At 38.2% G+C, this 20,873-nt stretch overlaps 1 protein-coding gene across 1 annotated transcript in view; it reads left to right on the top strand.

The window, feature by feature from the left end:
* The window catches only part of COG3 (component of oligomeric golgi complex 3), a 74,353-nt gene that overhangs the window by 22,070 nt on the left and 31,410 nt on the right, over positions 1–20,873 (top strand). Inside the window, exons 9-14 of the mRNA XM_007960331.3 lie at positions 3,980–4,023; positions 4,483–4,609; positions 5,218–5,309; positions 6,397–6,536; positions 9,172–9,332; positions 17,383–17,488. Coding sequence (XP_007958522.3) covers positions 3,980–4,023; positions 4,483–4,609; positions 5,218–5,309; positions 6,397–6,536; positions 9,172–9,332; positions 17,383–17,488 — 670 coding nt within the window. The remainder of the gene's footprint in view (positions 1–3,979; positions 4,024–4,482; positions 4,610–5,217; positions 5,310–6,396; positions 6,537–9,171; positions 9,333–17,382; positions 17,489–20,873) is intronic.

The raw sequence follows: 20,873 nt of genomic DNA on the forward strand, positions 1-20,873 counted from the left end.
CTGATCTTGATGTGACTTGTATAAATCAATTATTTCACTATTTTGCTGGTGATTCAAACTAGTAGTTTGAGTTAATTTTTGTGTAAGTGCAAGGAAGGGGCGGAGCCAAGATGGCCAACTAGAAGCAGTGGCATTCTTGGATGCTTTTGTATAACCCATCCTAAAACTAAAGAGAAAACTTTGCTAATACACACAAAGAAAAAATTGACAACTCACAGGCAATCCTTGGAATAATTGTGTGAGACGAACTGAAGTAGATTTATTTCTCCCTGAAATGATGAATGAAGTTTTAGCTGCTATTGAAACCTTTGAAGGCTGTTAACTTGAATTATAGATACTTCTAAAGATAACCTCTTCTGAGCCCTTTCACAGATTTCACCATGTGAAACACATGAATCTGATCCCATAACTCTCTTAGCTCTGTTGTGCCTAAAGATCCATAATGAATTGCATTCTCCAGCCTCTGCTCTGAAACAGAGCCTTATAGTTTTAATATCGTTTACCCTTACATTTATTTCCAGGACCTTTAAGTCCCTGAAATTTAGTTTTTGCTCAGTAAATATTTATTGAATGTTTGATAAATGTTTTCTTATTCTTTTGATTTCAGTTTATGTACTTGGTATTTTTATGAGAAGTGATTAAAGGAAGTAAAGAAAAAAAAAAAGTAGGCAAAGAGGCTGAGTAGACATTTCTCAAAAGGAGACTATACAGATGGCCAACAGGTATATGAAAAAATGTTAAACATCACTAATGATCAGGGAAATGTAAATCAAAACCACAGTGAGATGTCATCACACCCCAGTTAGAATGGCTGTTATCAAGAAGACATAAAATAAATGCTGGTGAGGATGCAGAGAAAAGGAAATTCTTATACTCTGTTGGTGGGAATGTAAATTAGTACAGCTGTTATGGAAAACAGTACGAAGATTTCTCAAAAAACTAAAAATAAAGTTATCATACTATCCAGCAATCCCTCTACTGGGTGTTTATCCAAAGGCAAGGAAATCAGTGTATCAAAGGGATACCTGTGTTGATTGCAGCACTATTTGCAATAGTAAAGATATGAAATCAACGTAAGTGTCAATCAGTGGATGAATGGATAAAGAAAATGTGGTATATATAAACAATAAGATACTATTCACCTGTAACAAAAAATGAAATCCTGTCATTTGCAGCAACATGAATGGAACTAGAGGTCATTATGTTAGTAAAATAAGCCAGGTACAGAAAGACAAATATCATATGTTTTCACTCATATGTGGGAACTAAAAAAGTTGGTCTTGTGGAGATGGAGAGTAGAATGATAGATACCAGAGGCTGGGACGGGTTGGGTGGAGGGGAGGTGGAGAGGTTGGTTAATGGGTATAAATGTACAGTTTAATAGAAGAAATAAGTTCTGGTGTTCAGTAGTGTGGTAAGATGACTATAGTTAACAATTTATTGTATATTTCAAAATAGCTAAAAGGGAAGATTTGAAATTTTTCCAGTACAAATAAATAATAGATGTTTGAGGTGGTGGATACTCTAAACACTCTGATTTGATCATAACACATTGTATCCATGTATCAAAATATCACATGTACCCCATAAATATGTACAATTATGTATTAATAAAAAAGATTAAGAATGCAATATAAAAATGGATTATGGTGAAGAGAGATTTGAGACAGGGAGGCCTCATTACTAAGGAAGATTCTGTAGTAATCCAGGTGAGATTAGGGGGTGAATTAATGCATTGGTAGGATATTTCATGAGGTTGGGTATGGGCCTTATTCATTCTACATAGCAGGAATCCACGATGTATTTATTTTGATTAATTGATAGCATGGAGGGGGCAAAGATCAGTATATGTTATATTTTATAACATATCTGAGATACATTTAATTGAAGCTGGTGCATATATATTCTTTCTACTCGTTGTGAAGTTTCTAGAAATAATAATCTACGTTTGCTGACTGGCTTCACTTCCTTGCTTGGTTCTCTCTTGAAAGTCAGCTGGTTCATGTCTGGGCACAGTGGCTCACACCTGCAATCCTAGTACATTGGGAGGCCAAGGAGGGCAGATCCTTTGAGTGGAGGAGTTCGAGACCAGCCTGGGCAACATGGCGAAACCCTGTCTGTACCAAAAATACAAAATTAGCTGGACATTGTGGTGTGCACCTGTGGTCTGGCTACTTGGGAGGCTGAGGTGGGAGGATTGCTTGAACCCTGGAAGTCAAGGCTGCAGTGAGCCAAGATAGCACCACTGCACTCTAGCCTGGGTGACAAAGTGAGACCCTGTCTCAAAAAAAAAAAAAAAGAAGCCAGCCAGTTTAAAGGAATATTTTTTTGAAATGGGAGAAACTTAGTTTTGTTTATAGAATATATATGTAGAATATGTGTACAACCTAGATGTCTAACAGATGTATAACTGGATGTCAGTTGATGGCATGAGATTTAGATTGTGCCTGATTGATTGCTTTTGCTTGTTAGCCAAATACTAATGATAAAAAATTGATTAGAAAAGAAACGGTATAGATAAGAGGGCTCAGTGTGGTGGGTGATTATAAAATGATTATATAGTTATCAGTAGCTTTCCTATATACCATTAGTAACAAATTAATATATGTGATGGGGTCCCATTTATATCAGTGACAAAAAGCATAAAATACTTACCTAGCAGTAATCTTAACAGAAATACAAGGATGAAGAAAATGACAAAACTAGACAGAAAATTATAAAAGGCTGAATAAATGGTAAGCCCATCTTCTTCCTGGTTGGGGTGATTTAATTTTTAAAATGTCAGTTTCTCCCAGAGTAATTTGTTGGTTAGAATGTACTAGCAAAAATTCCAATGGATTTTTTTTTTTTTTTTGGTGTGATTCTAAACTTTCTCTGGTAAATAGGCAAGACTAAAGAAGAAAATTTTGAAAAATACAGTGTCATTGATTCAAGCATTCACTGGCAGATCATTGGAATGGAATGTTGTAGTACTTAATATATAAAGAAACATCCCAAATAAAAAAGGAAGGACTGGAGTTTTCTACATGGTATTGGGAAGATTTGCTAAATATTTGAAAAAATAGTAAGCTTTTTACTCTATAACATTACCAAAATAATATATTCTAAGTGAACTAAAGAAAGATGAATATCTAATAAAAAATGACCAGATTACTCACAGAATATGTGGAAAATTATATGCAAGTTAGGGCTGGGTGACTTTTGTCTGTCATTAATTGGCAGATTAAGGTCAGTGCTTCTGAGGATTTATGAGACAGGCAATAGTGCTGATAGGAATGTAATTGGATTATTTTCTAAAAAACATTTTAGAAGAATAGATCAAAAGCCCCTAAAAATACATACCTCTTTTGACCTGGTGTTTTGGGGTCCCCACCTGGGAGGTAGGTGCTGTTATACCAGTTTTATACAGTAGGGAGTGGATTCTCAGAAGTGAACCAGCTTGCCTGGGCTCAAACAGTTACTAAGGAGCGGGTGCTGGAACCCTCTAGTTTCACTCAAGGCTCTTCACAAATGGGCTCTGATTCTCCGGAACAACCTAGATATCAGTAGAAATGGGATATTATGTAGCCCTTTAGCGTTATGTTTTAAATCATGCTTATAATGATTCATTGAGTGTTGACTAGGCATCAAAGTACTATGCTAAGGCCTTCTATACATTTTCATCTAGTATTGAAAAGTATTTAATGATAGGAAAATGTTTATGAAATAATGTTAATTTTTAAAAAATTATAAAGCAGAATATGTAGTATAATTACAGTTTTGCTTAAAAAGAAAAATATAGAACTGTGGATTTAAAAAAACAAAGAAAATATACTGAAATGCTGTGATTATTTTTTGGTGTTATAAGTGATTTTTATGATTTTTGACTTTTTTATATTTACAGTTTTTCTGAGTATGTGATACAATTAATATTATAATCAGAAAGTAATGGATAATGTAACAGAGATGGTTTTTTAATGTATTTTTTCTTACTTTGCAGACTCTTATTGAACAAATAGAACTGCGGTCTGAAAAAATACCTGAGTGAGTACCTAGAAGTTAATCTGATTTCCACATGAACCTTTGTCTTGTAGTACTGTTTTTCCAAATCTGGTTTTATCTCTGATATTTTATGAGCAATTGCCTTCCAGCTTGTTCTTGTAACATACAACTTATTTTGGGGAGCAGGGTCACAGACTTAGCAAGTTTACATGACAGCAGTTTTTCCTGTACTAGGATTTCCTTCTTATTTGGGCAGATGTGGGGTCCCTATTCTTGGAAAAGAAATCCTTCTTTAAAAGATGAAGCTTATGGTGTCACAGTTCATTATGATTTGCTTTTGTTTTATGTCTGTATTTCTAGTATTAAATAGTTAATGTGCACAAATGAGAGGTGACTGTTATAGCTTTAAAAGAGGTTTGGCAACCTATACTGGGATTTAAGATGAAATTTAATATGCATATATTTGAAATGAAAAGTGTAATCTCATTTGCTTTCTGTCAGATACCAACAACTGCTAAATGATATACACCAGTGTTACCTTGATCAACGGGAGCTCCTTTTGGGCCCTAGTATTGCTTGCACTGTTGCAGAGTTAACCAGCCAAAATAATAGAGATCATTGTGCCTTGGTAAGTTTCTACTTGTTTTGGTTTAATGTTAAATCTTCCTCTGAGTTATGTTAATATCCTAGAAACTATACCTGGTTAAATAAGTTTTGATGTCCATAGTGAACTAAAAAAGCATATTTTTAGTTATGACAAATCTAGTTTGGTAATTAGCCTATTCACCTTTGCAAAATATTCTTATTTTTTACTTATTTTTTGAGATAAGAAGATTCACAAGTAAGTATTGTTCTTGAAAAATGAGGTTTCAAAGTTTGTAGATCTTTATTAACAATTTAGCTTAGCTTTTGCTGCAGAAATGCTTTTTTGTTTAGTGTAATTTTAATTCATACTATAAAAAATGCATAAGCGCTCTTTTTTGAAATACTTTTGAACTAGAAAAGTAATCTGTGTTTATTATGAAAAGTTTAGAAACTAAAGCATTAAGAAAATAAAAATCACCTATAATCCCTTTATGCAGTAATCTATCGAAACCAACCATTTTCTGTTATTCAGTAAGTTGTGTTAAGAGTATATATGTGTAATCTCTGAAGATAAAGTATAGGCTTTATTTCATAAACATCAGAAACGTTGTGTGTCTTTAACTGTAGGTGGTGTGTGTTTGTTTACTACAGGTTCGTAGTGGCTGTGCCTTCATGGTTCATGTCTGCCAGGATGAACACCAACTTTACAATGAATTTTTCACAAAACCAACATCAAAATTAGAGTAGGTGGACATGGAATCTAACTCTTGTTCATAAAATTTAACTTGCTAATGACCATAATGAATCAGTATATTATAGGAGTATTCTATCGTTAGCTGGAGAGTGTTTTAACTTGTGTGTGTCTGTGAACAAAATATCGTTGGGTGGGACAGATATTTTCTTAAAAGTTATTTTCTTAAATGTGCAACTTACATGCTTTTGTATTTGTAATGTAATTATTTAGCTATTATGGTGTGATAGGAAGAAATCTATACAGAATTCTGTAGCCTTGGAATCTGGATCCCTTTATCTCCATTAAGTACAATAATTCCTTCTAGTTAAAAAATTCTATGATTGTAACTAATGAAAGATTTAAAAATACAGATACTATTTAATAACCTTTATTTTTCTCAAAATGTCTTTCAGATCCACTGTTAGTCACTTTTGGTTTCTTCATGTTTACTCTTCTGACTCTTACAAATATTCAAAGCTTATGACTCTTGTAATGAGGAAAAGTATTTTATGGTTTTAGTTGAAGTGATCACTTTTGATGAAATACTGTGTATAAAAGAGTACCATTGACAGTATGGTGCATATAGACAACTTAAGTTTTTAAATGTTTAAAATTTCTCAAAATACTTGGTGTATGACCGAAGTACTTTGAATTTTGTTTATCTAAGTCTATAAGTATTCAATAATTTTAAACTTGTCTTTCCTGGGGGAAAAAGTTACCGTTTGATTTATAGTGAAGTAGAATATAAAAGGTAATTAAGTCTTCTGACTTAATTTTTATTGGTCATTTTTATTGGTTTTGAAAGGACATATAGAAAATTATTGCTGAAATAGATAAAAGTTGTAATAGGTTGACTTTGGGGGCAGCTACTTTGAATTGACTGCTGTGGATTGCTTGATTCCGAGCTTTTGAAGCAAAAACAGTTTCTAGAATTACTTTCAGCTTTTCCCTTATCATTCTGTAATGTCCTCAGATACTATTTTCCAGTAGATACTTATTGTTCTTATCGACTGGAAGAAATCAATGAGGCTTTCTAAACTATTAGAAAATCCTGAAAAAACTACTACTAATAGCCATGTTTTATTCTTTCATTTTAGTGAGCTTTTGGAGAAACTGTGTGTGTCATTGTATGATGTCTTCAGGCCATTGATCATTCATGTTATTCACTTAGAGACTCTGTCGGAACTTTGTGGGATTCTTAAAAATGAGGTGCTTGAAGATCATGTGCAGAACAATGGTAAATGAGTAGAAATGATCATTTTAAGTTCTATCATGGGCTCAATGAATTTGAAAAAAAAATAGGTTCTTCTTCCCTCACTCCACTAAATACATAAATTTAATATTTTTGAAGCTTGGCTTGATGCCTTGTCCCTTCTTGAGTGATGTTGCACCTTATTCTGTCACTAAAGACGCAATCAGATAGGGAAAGAATCTTAAAATCTGGGTAAAATTAGTAATAAAATAATGATAGCCAGTTTTCTTTCTGGCATCTGGAATCCAGAGAGAACACATCATCACTTTTGGGTTAGGCATTTCTAGCACACTGTTACCAGAATACAAAATACGTAAATAAATAATTGAATATATTGTATACTTTTGATTAAAAAACAGGATTTGTTTTTGTGTGTATTCATAATAATAGTTCATCTGTTTAGAAATTACAAATAAAGAAAAGCAGTTCTCTGGAATAGCTCTACTTTGTCCATCTGATCCATTCTTCAATATTTGATTTGTCATGGAGAACATGATTTTCCTAATAGTACCTAGGTACCTTTAAAAAATACCCTTTAGGCCGGGCATGGTGGCTCACGCCTGTAATCCCAGCACTTTGGGAGGCCGAGGTGGGTGGATCACCTTAGGTCAGGAGTTGGAGAACAGCCTGGCCAACGTGGTGAAACCCTGTCTCTACTAAAAATATAAAAATTAGCCAGACCTGGTAGCAGGCACCTATGATCTCAACTACTCGGGAGGCTGAGGCAGGAGAATTGCTGGAACCTGGGAGGGGGAGGTTGCGGTGAGCTGAGATTGCGCCATTACACTCTAGCCCGGGCAACAACAGCAAGACTCTGTCTCAAAAAAAAACAAAAACAAAAACAAAATACCCTTCAAGTAATTATTCTACTTGCAGAATTTATTGTCCTCACTTTGGCTTTCACTGAGACACTGAATTTGTTACTCTTCCAAAGTTACTCAATTGCATGTAACTCATTCATTTTCTCACATTTTACTGCTTCTAAATTTTTTATTGCTTCTGATTTTAAAATTAATGTTTTTGTTCTGTTTTGTTTTGGTTTTTGAGTTGGGGGTCTTACTTTTGTCACCCAGGCTGGAGTGCAGTGGTATGATCTCGGCTCACTACAACCTCTGCCTCCTGGGGTCAGGTGATCCTCCCACCTCAGTCTCTTGAGGAACTGAGACTACAGGTGCATGCCACCATGCCCAGCTATTTTTATATTTCCTTTGTAGAGAGGGGGTTTTGTCACGTTGCCCAGGCCAGTCTTGAGCTCCTGGACTCAAAGTCTGCCCTTGGCCTCCCAAAGTGCTGGGATTACAAGTGTGAGCCACTGCACCTAGCCAAAATTAATGTGAATTTTTTTTCTTTTTTTTTTTGAGACGGAGTCTCGCTCTGTGCAGTGGCGCAATCTTGGCTCACTGCAGTCTCCACCTCCTGGGTTCAAGTGATTCTCCTGCCTCAGCCTCACGAGTAGCTGGGACTATAGGTACGCACCACCATGCCCAACTAATTTTTGTATTTTTAGTAGAGATGGGGTTTCACCATGTTGGCCAGGATGGTCTTGATCTCTTAACCTCATGATCCGCCTGCCTCGACCTCCCAAAGTGCTGGGATTATGGGCATGAGCCACTGTGCCTGGCCTCTTTTTTTTTTTTTAATAGAGATGGGGTCTCACTGTGTTGCCTAGGCTGGGCTTGAACTCCTGGACTCAAGTGATCGTCCCACCTGGGCCTCCCAAAGTGCTGGGATTACAGGCATGAGTCACCGTGCCTGGCCTAATGTGATTATGTGTTATCTTTAACCCCCTGTTTTTTGGAAGGCCGTTACAGGATTACTAGTGTGTCTTAAAATTGATGACATCTTTTTTTTATTTATTTATTATTTTTGAGACAGGGTCTTACTCTCTTGCCCAGGATAGAGTGCAGTGGCATGATCACAGCTCACTGCAGCCTCAACTTCCTGGGCTCAGGTGATTCCCACTTCAGCCTCCCAACTAGCTGAGACTACAGATGCGCACTACCACGCCTGGCTAATTTTTTGTATTTTTATGGAGACGGAGTTTTGCCATGTTGCTCAGGCTGGACAGTCTTGAACTCCTGGGCTCAAGTTATCTGCCTGCCTCAGCCTCCCAAAATGCTGGGATTATAGGCATGAGCCACTGCGCCTTGCTGATGGCATCTCAGAAATAAAGAAATGCTATGTAAACTCATACTTTACTTTTTACTTGTCTCTGTGAAAATGTTAAGTCATTTAATATCTGTGGTACTCAATTTATTTGTAAAATGGGGATGATGATAGCCCAGTTAATAAGCCACCTTAGCAATTTCTTAGTCTTGGTCTGAAGCTGTACGAAATAACTTCTAAAGAGCAAAGCACTCTTAAAATTCAGATTTTATTATTCATATTAATAATATAATTAATTTAACAGAGTACCGCCCAGTTTTAAAGTTGAGGAAGTGGAAAGACGTTTATTAAACTTTTTCCAGCTCATTAAGTCATACTGAAATAGAATACAACCACAGCCTCTGAAGCAAAAGTGGTTCATACTGTTTCTGAACAATTTAGTAGTATCTTTCCTTGTTTAAAAGAAAGTATTTTCCTCAATCTAAAAGAATGGATGATTGCACTTTTTTATCAGCTGAGCAACTGGGGGCATTTGCAGCTGGAGTCAAGCAGATGTTAGAAGATGTACAGGAGCGGCTCGTCTACCGAACCCACATCTATATTCAGACGGACATCACGGGCTATAAACCAGCTCCTGGAGATCTGGCATATCCCGATAAGTTAGTAATGATGGAGGTAGGATCTCCTTACTTGATCTCCCGTTTGCCCCCACACAGTTTTTAGATGTTTTATTTATTTTTTTTAAAAAAATTTATACATTAAAATAGAGACAGGGTCTCCCCACGTTGCCCAGGCTGCTCTCGAATTTCTGAGCTCAAGTGATCCACCTGCCTCGGCCTGCCAAGTGCTGGGATTACAGGCGTGGGTCACTGTGCCTAGCCTACATGTTTTTTACTAGTTAAAATGGGATTTTTATTTTTAATTCTTCCTCAAAATGTAAAATCAAGATAAGCTTGCTATAAAACTTAAGGGAGATAACATTTAAAAGAATTAAAAATAATTTGTTAGGTTGTCTTTCCTTCAGGTTATGTTTTATAAACATTCTATTCCATTCTCTTCCCATTGGCAGGAAATACATATTCTCAATTTTAAAATTGAATTAGTGATCCCTGTGATTTCTCTTTTTTTTGAGTAAGTGGCATAGAAGAAGGTTGATAATGTAGGAGCCACCAGGTTGATGATGACGATGTAACCATGTGTCATGCTCTCATAAAAACCCTGGAGGCCATCTCCTCAAATTATACCGTACAAGTGTCCGGTTATGGTTTGAAGACTTGGGTTTATCTTCCTGATCTTTCAATTCCATATATGTCTTCATTTTCTTTGAGTTCTGGACAGACTTTAAATAATGCCTAAGATATTAGTATTAAAACAGAATTAGAACATTTTTAAGGGAAATTTTCAAATATAAGCGAAAGTAGAAACTGTAATATGATGAACTCTTAGGTACCATTACCTTTGTTTTAACATGGCTAGACTTTTTGTACTCCCTTTCACCCCCATTAATTATTTTAAAGCAAATTCCAAACATAATTTCAATTAGTAAATAGAACTAGGCCGGGAATGGTGGCTCGTACCTGTAATCACAGCACTCTGAGAGGCTGAGGCGGGAGGATCACTTGATCTTAGAAGTTTGAGACCAGCCTGGGCAACATGGCGAGAAACCCCATCTCTACTAAAAATACAAAAATTAGCCATGTGTCATGGTGTGCCTCTGTGATCCCAGCTACTCAGGAGGCTGAGATGGGAAGATTACTTGAGCCCGGGAGGTGGAGGTTTCAGGGAGCCGAGATCACGCCACTGCCCTCTGGCCTGGGTGATAGAGCCAGATCCTGTCTCAACAACAACAACAGAAAAGTGTGACCACTGCAGGCTAAGCAGGATGGAATATAACTTTACACTCCTGAAGGTTATAGATTCTGGGTTACTCCTTCTAAGTAGCAGAAACCAATGAGCAAAGATAATCGAGTCAAGAGGTTAAATATGAAAAACAACAATAACAAAATTAAAAAAAAAACCTTCAGTAGGTAACTCTAAAAAGTTAAGGGCATTTTTATTTTTAACACAACCATAATATAATTATCACACCTAAAAACAGTGTAGTTCCTTAATATCAGGTATCCAGTTGAATCTAGAACTTGTTTTTCAGATTCACCAGTTGTTATTATTTCATCACATTTACTTTATCTCTTTGTGTGTGTGTGTTGCTGAGCCATTTGAAAGTTGCAGACATCATGACTCCTCATTGCTAAGTACTTCAGTTCTTATTCTTGTAAGGATAACGACAATTGTTCATATAACCACAGTATCATTTTTGTATTTAAGGAAATTAACATTAATTCAATAATATTATTTGTATATAGTCCATATTGAAATTTCCCCATTTGTCCTTCAGAGGTCTGTTTTTTTTTTTTTTTTTTTTTTTGATGCATAGTTTCACTGTTTTCACTCAGGCTGGAGTGCAGTGGCGCTATCTTGGCTCACTGCAACTTCCGCCTCCAAGGTTCAAGTGATTCTCCTGTCTTAACCTATCAAGTAGCTGGAATTAAAGGCGCCAGCCACCACGGCTGGCTAATTTTTGTATTTTTAGTAGAAATGGGATTTCACTATATTGGCCAGGCTGGTCTTGAACTCTTGAGACCAGCCTCAAGTGATCCCGCCACCTCAGCCTCCCAAAGTGCTGTGATTTTAGATGTGAGCCACCATGCCTGGCCCAGGTGTCTCTTATAATTGGACAAAAAATTTTAAAAAATGGGATCCAGTCAAGGTTATCATGTTGCATTTGGGTTTTATGCACCGTAATATCTTTAATTCAAATCCACACTCCTTCCTTCCCCCCTTTTGTTTTGTCTTTTGTTTTTATGACATTGACTTTTTTCAAGGGACCAGGACAGTTTTATTGTAGAATATGTCACATTATGGATTTGTCTGATTGTTTCTTCTTGCTTAGATTCAAGTTAAACTTTTTTTTCCCCTCAAGAATACTGCATGGCTGATGTGTACTTCTTATTTCAGTATATCAAAGGCAGGTAATGTCAGGTTGTTCCACTATTGGTTAAAGTGGTGATTGCTAGCGCTCTTCATTTTAAAAATATACAGCTTTTCTTTATTTGCAATTAATAAATAATTATAGGATGATACTTTGAGATTATTTGAGTTCCCCCAAATCTTTTCAGTCAGTGGCTTTAGCATCCATTGATGATTCTTGCCTGAACCAATTATTACATTGGGAGGCAGTAAAATGGTCATTTTTCACATCTGCCATTTCTTTTACCTTTATTAGTTGGCAGTCTGCTGTAAAGAATTAATTTCCCTTTCTTCATCCCTTCTCCTCACCCCTGCTTTATATAGCATTATAGACTATTAGTTTTTTTAAAAAGTCATTGTATTTTAATCTGTTATCATCATTGTTATTACTATTTTTTTTTTTTTTTGAGACAGGGTCTGACTCTGTTGCCCAGGCTGGAGTGCAGTGCCTTGACTTCCCAGGCCCATGCAATCCTCCACCTCAGCCTCCTGAGTAACTGGAATTACAGGCGTGTGCCACTACACCCAGCTAATTTTTTGCATTCTTTTTAGAAATGGGATCTCGCTGTGTTGTTCAGGCTGGTCTCAAAGTTCTGGGCTCAAGTGATCTGCCCACCTTGGCCTCCCAAAGTGCTGGGATTATAGGTATGAACCACCATGCCCAGCCATCATTATTCATTTCGATGCTCAAAGTTGTCCCAAATTTGGACAGTGGCAGCCCCTTTACGCTGGCTCCTCTGTCCATTTGACTGTAGTCTCTGAGTACTTTTTTTTTTTTTTTTAACCGTTTTATTGAGTTTTATAGTTTTAGCTTTCACATTTAGGTCTTTAATCCATTTTGAGTTAATTTTTGTATATGATGTGAAGTAGGAGTCCAGTTTCATTCTTCTGCATGTGGTTATCCAGTTGTTCCAGCATCATTTATTGAAAAGGCTATTATTTGTCTATTGAATAGTCTTGGCACCCTTGTTGGAAATCAGTTAACCATAGATTAATGGCTTTTAGTTTTGTTTTGTTTGTGGACTCTCAAGTTTATTCCATTCATCTTTCTGTCTTATCCTTGTGCTCCACCGGACTGTCTGGATTACGGTTGTTTTTAAATAAATTTTGTACTTGGGAAGTAGTTTTGCTATTTTGTTCTTTTTTTTTTTCAAATTGTTTTGGCCATTCTGGGCTCCTTGCAATGCCATATGATTCTAGTAATTTGAATCATCTTTATTTTTTTTTTGGTCAATCTAGAGTCCTTTGTTTTCTTGCACAGGATGATCCAGGTGTTCACCTTTTGCATTCCTTGCTCCAGACCTACCGTCAGCTCTTTCTCCAGGAACCCTTGGTTCCTTAAGGGGAAAGAGGGTGGTATTTAGAAACCAAGATCTGAGTATTAGGTGTGCTCATTTCTAATGGTGGATGTCATTACTTCTAGCCCTCTTTAAAGAGCTAGAAAAATATACATTTTAAAGTATCATGAGTTCATACTGAAATCTCCAGTTCAGATCCAGTTCCACAGGGTTTTCCCATATCTCGTATTTGTGTTTCCAGTCTCACAGAAGAAACCCTGGCTCCCAGCACCTCTAGTGTATTTACTCATTTGCTTCAAATTACAACATACACAAAATAGTTTCAGAATTATAATACTAATGCCATGACTAATAGCAAACTTAATTCAAGATTTTTATACTTCTTTTGTTCTTAGAATATATCCTACTAAGATATACAATGAGATTGCTGTCAAACATTTGATTCTAAATATGGATCTGCAGATTTCCAATCTCTTTAGAGATTTTTGCCCATGTAAGCTTGCCATTTGCATGGCATAGGGGGAAATGTAAGAGTGAGATAGACCTGGGTTCAAATCCCAGCCCAGTTAGTAGCTCTTTCTTATCTTTTATCAGTATATTTAATTATTTATAAAACAGGCATAATACTGACCCTGGATAATTGTTGTAAGAGTAACGATAATGACCCAGAAAGCACTTAATGCTGGTAGTCATATGATAGACAGTGGCTGTTGTCATTTATTTAACCCTTGAAATATTTAAAAACATAACATTTGACTTTTTAAAAATAGTCTTGGCCAGGCACAGTGGCTCACGCCTGTAATACTAGCACTGTGGGAGGCCAATGTGGGCGAATCGCTTGAACTCAGGAGTTCAAGGCTAGCCTGGTCAACACAATGAAACCCCATCTCTACAAAAAATACAAAAATTAGGCAGGCATGGTGGCGGCTGTTAATCCTAGCTACTCAGGAGGCATAGGTGGGAGGAACACCTGAGCCCAGGAGATGGAGGCTGGGGTGAGCTGTCATTATGCCACTGTACTCCAGCCTGGGTCACAGAGTGAGACCCTGCCTAAAAAAAAAAAAAAGGGTTAGAGGCCTGATAATTTTATTTGAAAAATTCCAAAGGCAGTTTTGGTGCTAGTGAATTTAAAAAATGTCCCCTGAAATGATTTTGCTAAGTCACCATGTTTCTAACATATTTTAAAAAGAAATACAGTCTTGAGAAATCTGTAAGCTATTAAATTTAAAAAAAAGTAATCTAATTTTTGCCAGGTCTATACACTAATCTCGCTTAATTAGTTTATATCAGGAGCTGTAGACTTAAATATCTGTGGAAAATAGATTAAAGATCATTTCTTCCTAAGTGTATCCTGTATTCATCAGCATATCTTTTGTCACAGAGTGCCAATCTGTGTCGTTCAAGTTGTCAGATGTGGCTCAGATACTATCCTGTTTCTGTTTACACGGCTTTCTATTTACACGGATGTCAAATGTCCTAATTTCTTTTATTTTTATTTTAAAAATAGACTTTATATTTTAAGATAGTTTGAGATTTACAGAAAAATTGAGAGGGTAGTACGGAGTTTTTATATACCCTGCACCCAGTTGCTCCTATTACTAAGATCTTCTATTGGTATGATACATTTGCCACAATTAATGAACCAATAGTGATTCATTGGTATTTGTTTACTAAGGTCCATAGTTTATTCAGATTTTCTTAGTGTTTTTCAGGTCTTTTTCTATTCCAGGATCCCATTTATAACACCACATTGCACTTAGTTTTTATGTCTTTTTAGGCTCCTTTTGTCTGTGACAGTTTTTCAGACTTTTCTTGTTTTTGACGACTTAGCAGTGTTGAGAACTGGTTTGTAGTGTTGTCATGAGTATTTCAAGCTTTTTATACGATACTCCTTTGTTGGAATTCGTCTGATGTTATCCTTACGATTAGACTAGTGTGTTGGGTTTTTGGGAGGAAAACCACAGTGGTGTAAAATGCCATTGTTATTACAGCGTATTAAGGGTACAGCCTTTCAACATGAGTGTTCACTGTTGATATTGAACTTGACCATCTGGCTGAAGTGGTCCTGTCAGGTTTCACCACCGTGCAGTTAGTCCTCTTCCCCACTTTCCACACTGTATTCTTTGGAAGGAAGTCCCATGTGTAACCCATGTTTAAGGAGTGGGTTGTGCTCTACCTTTTTTAAGGGCAAAGTATCTATATAAATACTTGGAATTTTTCTGTAAGGGAGATTTGTCTCTTTTTCCAATTTGTTGATTCAGTCACTTACTGATGTCAGTGTGGACTTACGGATATTTATTCATACTTTGGGTTATAGTTCACTGGTACTTTATTTTGCTGCTCCAGCTTTCACCACTGGGAGCTCTCTCAGTTGGCTCCTATGTCCTTTTGACATACTCATTTATGTAGATTTTTTATTTTGAGAACTTCCTTACTTCCTGGCACTATAAGAACTTCCGGTGCATCAGTGTATTTCCTGCCTCTGTCCTAGAATCAACCATTTCTTCAAGGAGTGCTGGCTCCTTTATTGAAGGATTGTATTAGAAGCAGATCTGGGCATTAGGTGTGCTCGTTGCTGCAGGGGTGTTGTTGCTTTTAAGCTCTCTCAGATGACAGCATAGAAATACGTGTGTATACTAGATCATTCCTGTTGCTCCACATCCTCACCAGCATTTTGACTTAACCTAATTTATTTCAATGCCTAGGTGGATAAATGTGTAATAATAAGTATGTTGGTTTTAAAGTTAACAGGCTGGAAATATGCCCTTACCTGTGTTAAGGATGTTCTCCTAAACTCACATCTCTTCCTCTGACTTCTATTTAAACTTATTGCATTTTGGCTGGTTATATTATTTACTTGTTGTTACTTTTTAAATAATATGCAGAATCAACCTTGCAGGGATCAGATGCCCTTTTAGGGCAGGCAGTGGGGGCTGTTTCTTTTCGGTGGTCTGTAGCAGGAATTATCTTTGTCTGTCTTGGTATTGCGGATTACAGCAGGGAACAGATGGGTGGTCCATTTGCAGGAGCTGCCTTGATTTTGAGGGCCACAAAGCAGGTATGACGAAGACTAGGTCTGTTTCTCAGCCTCATCTAGGGAATGGTGCTCCCTCCTTTTCCTCCCCTCCTGGCCTTCATTAGGAATATCAGTTTTTGTGTTATAGGTAAGAATGCCTGTTTTAATTGTTGTGTCTGATAGGATGTTAGACAATAAAGTTTTCTATATGTTCCCCTCCTAGTGTAATTTAGCGGTATATTTGATATGTTTATTCAGTCATTACATGGCCTGTATCCTGGATGCTCCTGTGTGTAGTAGACCTTTTGACTTAAGGATAACCACTTGCAGTAAATATGCTTACTCTTTTTTCTTTTGGTGAGGGACTGGGGTATAAGAGTGGTCTGGCTCACTTTGGGAGGCCGAGGCGAGCAGATCACGAGGTCAGGAGATTGAGACCATCCTGGCAAACATGGTGAAACCCTGTCTCTACTAAAAATACAAAAAATTAGCCGAGCGCGGTGGCAGGCACCTGTAGTCCCAGCTACTTGGAAGGCCGAGGCAGAATGGCGTGAACCTGGGAGGCGAAGCTTGCAGTGAGCCAAGATCACACCACTGCACTCCAGCCTGGTCAACAGAGTGAGACTCTGCCTCAAAAAAAAGAGTGGTCTGGCTGTAACATCTGCTTGCTGTTTAGGGATTAGCTGTACTTTCCAATTTCTACACGCAGAGTGAGTGGACTGGCCTGTGTGGTAGGGAGTCTATTTCCTAACCAATTCTCTGGCCCTTAATTTTTTAAAAAAATTTCAGTAGTTTTTTTGGGTCCAGGTGGTTTTTAGTTACATGAATAAGTTCTTTAGTGGTGATTCCTGAGATTTTAGTGCACCTGTCACCCAAAGAGTGTACGCTGTCCCCAATATGGAGTCCTTTATGTCTTACCTGCCTCCCAGTCTTTGCCCCTGAATTCCCAAAGTCCATTGCCTCATTTTTATGACTGGCCATTCTTTTTTACAGTAACTAGATGACTGTTAGGTCTTCATTTCTGTGTTTCCACCTTTATAATTAATGCAAATTAGTGGGATTTTCATTACTAATTTAGTAGTTGATGTCCTTTGTATATTGCATGTTACTCTTTAGGCAGTGAGTCCATGCTAATTTTTTTAAAATATCTGTTTCAAAAATAGCATACTGTAGCTATTATCACATAAAGAAAAAGCCTGTTATTTGGATTGGCCAGTTACTTGAACAAAAGCATTTCTGATATTCAGAATGTATCCAGTCTTAAATCTGAATAGTTTCCAAATGTCAATTTGAAAAACAAATATATATATATACACTTTGTATCAAGAACTTGTTGCCAAACACTGCTGAAAACGATAACATTCCTTTTGATTTCTTTATATAGCAAATTGCACAGAGTTTGAAAGACGAACAGAAGAAGGTACCTTCAGAAGCTTCATTTTCAGATGTTCACTTAGAAGAAGGAGAGTCTAACAGTCTGACAAAATCTGGTATGTTATGATGTCTTAACTGCCAGCATTTATTCATTCGGGTTAATAAACCTTTATTGAGGACTTATCATGTCCGAGGCATGAAAAACAACTTGTGCCTTTGAGGAGCCCACACTTTACTGGGGGGAGATTGCCAAGCCACAGACAGAATTCAGTGGTGAGTGAGATGCTAATGGTTTGCACAGGGTGCCCTTGGACCATAGATGAGGGGCACGGAATTTACGAAGGGAGATGAGCTCCGAGTGTGGGAAGGTGGGCTCAGTGTGGGGTGTGGTGTCTGAGAGCTATAGTGTGTTTATGAAGAGTGTGAGAGAGCCAGGTGAAGTAAGTTTGTTTAAGATAGAATAGAATGTAGGAAGGCATGCAGGAATGGAAAACCATGGCTATTTTGCATAATTCAAGTGGTTTGGTGTGTTTGAGCCCAGGTTGAATGTGGGGAAGGAGCAGGTAAAATTGGCCAGATTGGGATAGATGTCTTGTGATAGTCTTGTGGTCTTTGGACTTCTAGCTGGCATAGTGTTTCATGGTGACTGGACCATCAGATTTGCATTTTGTAAACATATTGAGTGTCTGGGACTAGAGTAAAATATTGACACAGTTGTATGGGATGGCTTGGACTAGGGTACATGTTATACAAGGAGCAAAACTGTCCCAAGAATCACCCTGGATACTCATTAGGGACTTAGACAGCAAGCTAGATGGGAAGTAAGCCATCCCCTCCTCACCCAGCTATAAGAGTGGCCCTAAAGCTCAGCTCCCCATGGGACGTCTGGGAAGGTGAGTACTGTAACTCCATGGGCTTTAAAGAGCTCCAGCTACTTCAAGATCTCCAGGTGAAAGGCATCATCAGGTGTTCTGAGTCTACTCTACAAACAGTTGTTACAGTGAATCCAGACTGCCAAGCAGCTGGATATTACCCATGCGACAAAGCCATTTTATCACGCTTGCCCTGTAGGAGGGAGGACCTCACAGAGGGCTAAAATTTCCTCCTCTGCAATAGAACCCATACCATGTCCTAGTATACCTCTTTATGAGTACTGGAGAGATGAGAGTACATTTCTCTCTTGCCAACCCCAGCCTTGTGCGTTTTCTCTTTCCCCGCTAAAGCTTACTTTTTAACCCATTACTGGCATTACAATGAGGCATTATTGGCAGAACTGTAGAGACTGATCAGGAAGTTGTTATATTTTTCCATTTGAAAGATAAAGGTGGTTTGAACCAGGATGGTGTTGGGGGGATGGAGAGAAATACAGAGATGAGGGATATGGTTAGAAGTTTGAATCAGTAGAATTTGATGGCACCTCAGATGTGACGGTTGAATAAGGTCCATGTGGAACAACTGAGAGGGTTCGTATTATATGGTTCTAGAAGCTGTACTGTCCATTATGTTAGCCACTGCCATTGAGCATGTGAAATGTGGCTAGTCTGAGTGTGCCATAATTGTGTAAGATTCACACCAGATTTCCAAGACTTAGTATGATATAAGGAATGGAAAACAGGCTGGGTGCAGTGGGTCACACCTGTAATCCCAGCACTTTGGGAGGCTGAGGTGGGTGGATCACCTGAGGTCAGGAGTTCAAGATCAGCCTGGCCAACATGGTGAAACCCTGTCTCTACTAAAAATATAATAGTTAGCCAGGCGTGGCTGCATGTGCCTGTAATCCCAGCTACTTGGGAAGCTGAGGCAGGAGAATCTTTTGAACCCGGGAGGTGGAGGTTGCCATGAGCCGAGTTTGTGCCACTGTACTCCAGCCTGGGAGACAGAATGAGACTGCATCTCAGAAAAATAAAAAAAAGAATGGAAAATATCTTATTAGTAATTTTTATATTGATTACATGTTAAGATGATATTTTGGACATATTGGATTGAATAAAATATACTAAAATTAATCCTGCTTTCTTTTTTTTTTTTTTTTTGAGAGACAGAGTCTCACTCTGTTGTCCAGGCTGGAGTAGAGTGGTGCTATCTCAACTCACTGCAACCTCCGCCTCCCGGGTTCAATCAATTCTCCTGCCTCAGCCTCCCAAGTAGCGGGGACTACAGGCACGCATCAGCACGCCCAGCTAATTTTTGTAGTTTTTAGTAGAGATGGGCTTTCACTATATGTTGGCCAGGCTGGTCTCAAACTCCCGACCTCAGGTGATCTGCCTGCCTTGACCTCCCAAAGTGCTGGGATTACAGGCATGAGCCGCTGCGCCTGGCCAATCCTGCTTTCTTTTTACTCTCTTTTTCCTTTCAAAGAGATGAGGTCTCACTACGTTGCCCAGGCTGGTTTTGAACTTCTGTGCTCAAGCAATCCTCCTGTTTTGGCCTCCCGAAGTGCTGGGATTACAGGCATGAGCCACCATGCCCAGCCATTTTTTTTTTCTTTTTTAAAATAGATACGGAGTCTTGCTGTGTTGCCCAGGATGGATCTTGAACTCCTGGGCTCAAGCAATCCTTCTACTTTAGCCTCCCAAAGTGCTAGAATTACAGACGTGAGCCGCTGGGCCTGGCCTCTTTTTACTCTTTTTTTGGAGATAGGGTCTGGTTCTGTCAGGCAGGCCGGAGTGCAGTGGTGTGATATTGGCTTACTGCAACCTCTGCCTCCCAGGCTTAAAGCCACCTTCCCACCTCAGCCTCCCAAGTAGTTGGGACCATAGGCTCATGCCATCCTGCCTGGCTAACTTTTTTACTTTTTAAAATGTGACGTTTTACTGTGTCACATTTATGATTCACATTGTATTTCTGCTGGGCAGCACTGCCCTAGAGCTGTAGAGAGAAAGACTGATTTAGAAATAAAGGATGAGGCGTAGTTGATGCTTTGGGCTTGTGTAAGATCATCCTAGGACAGAGTGTAGAGTGACTGTAGCAGACGTCTTGGGGGAGAAACTGAGCCAGTGCTGATGTTAAGGAGCAAATGGAGATAGAGGAGTAAACTGACAGCCAGTGAGGTCAGAAGGGGGGAAGTGAGAGAGTGCGATTGATGTCAGAGGAGGAGGGGTTGCCCGTGTAGTTTGCATAAACAGGTGAGAAGATCAAAATCTCCAGAACATTGTGGTTATAAAGTGGCATGCTGAGTTTTAAAACTTTAGAGGTGGAATAGTTGAGAGGAAGAAGGAAGTCTGCAGAAAGTAATAAAAATACAATTCTGCAAGTATTAAGAATTGCCCCTGGGGTAGGGGTGTGAGGATGGAAGAGAAAGTCTTTGGAGTTGAGAAGGTAAGGATGAGCAGCTCGTCATCTGTGCAGTTATCAGTCTTATCACAATGGCGATAGAACTTGGGGTGGAAAGCAAGGCTCTCATCAGGTAGGAAGTGGAGCAAAACCAAAAAGAGTATGTCATAATCACTTTTCCTGGTTTCCTGGTTCCCACTTCTAAAGCTGGAAGTGAGAGAATGAGAA

Source organism: Chlorocebus sabaeus, chromosome 3 (assembly GCF_047675955.1).
Source record: "Chlorocebus sabaeus isolate Y175 chromosome 3, mChlSab1.0.hap1, whole genome shotgun sequence".
NCBI lineage: Eukaryota > Metazoa > Chordata > Mammalia > Primates > Cercopithecidae > Chlorocebus > Chlorocebus sabaeus.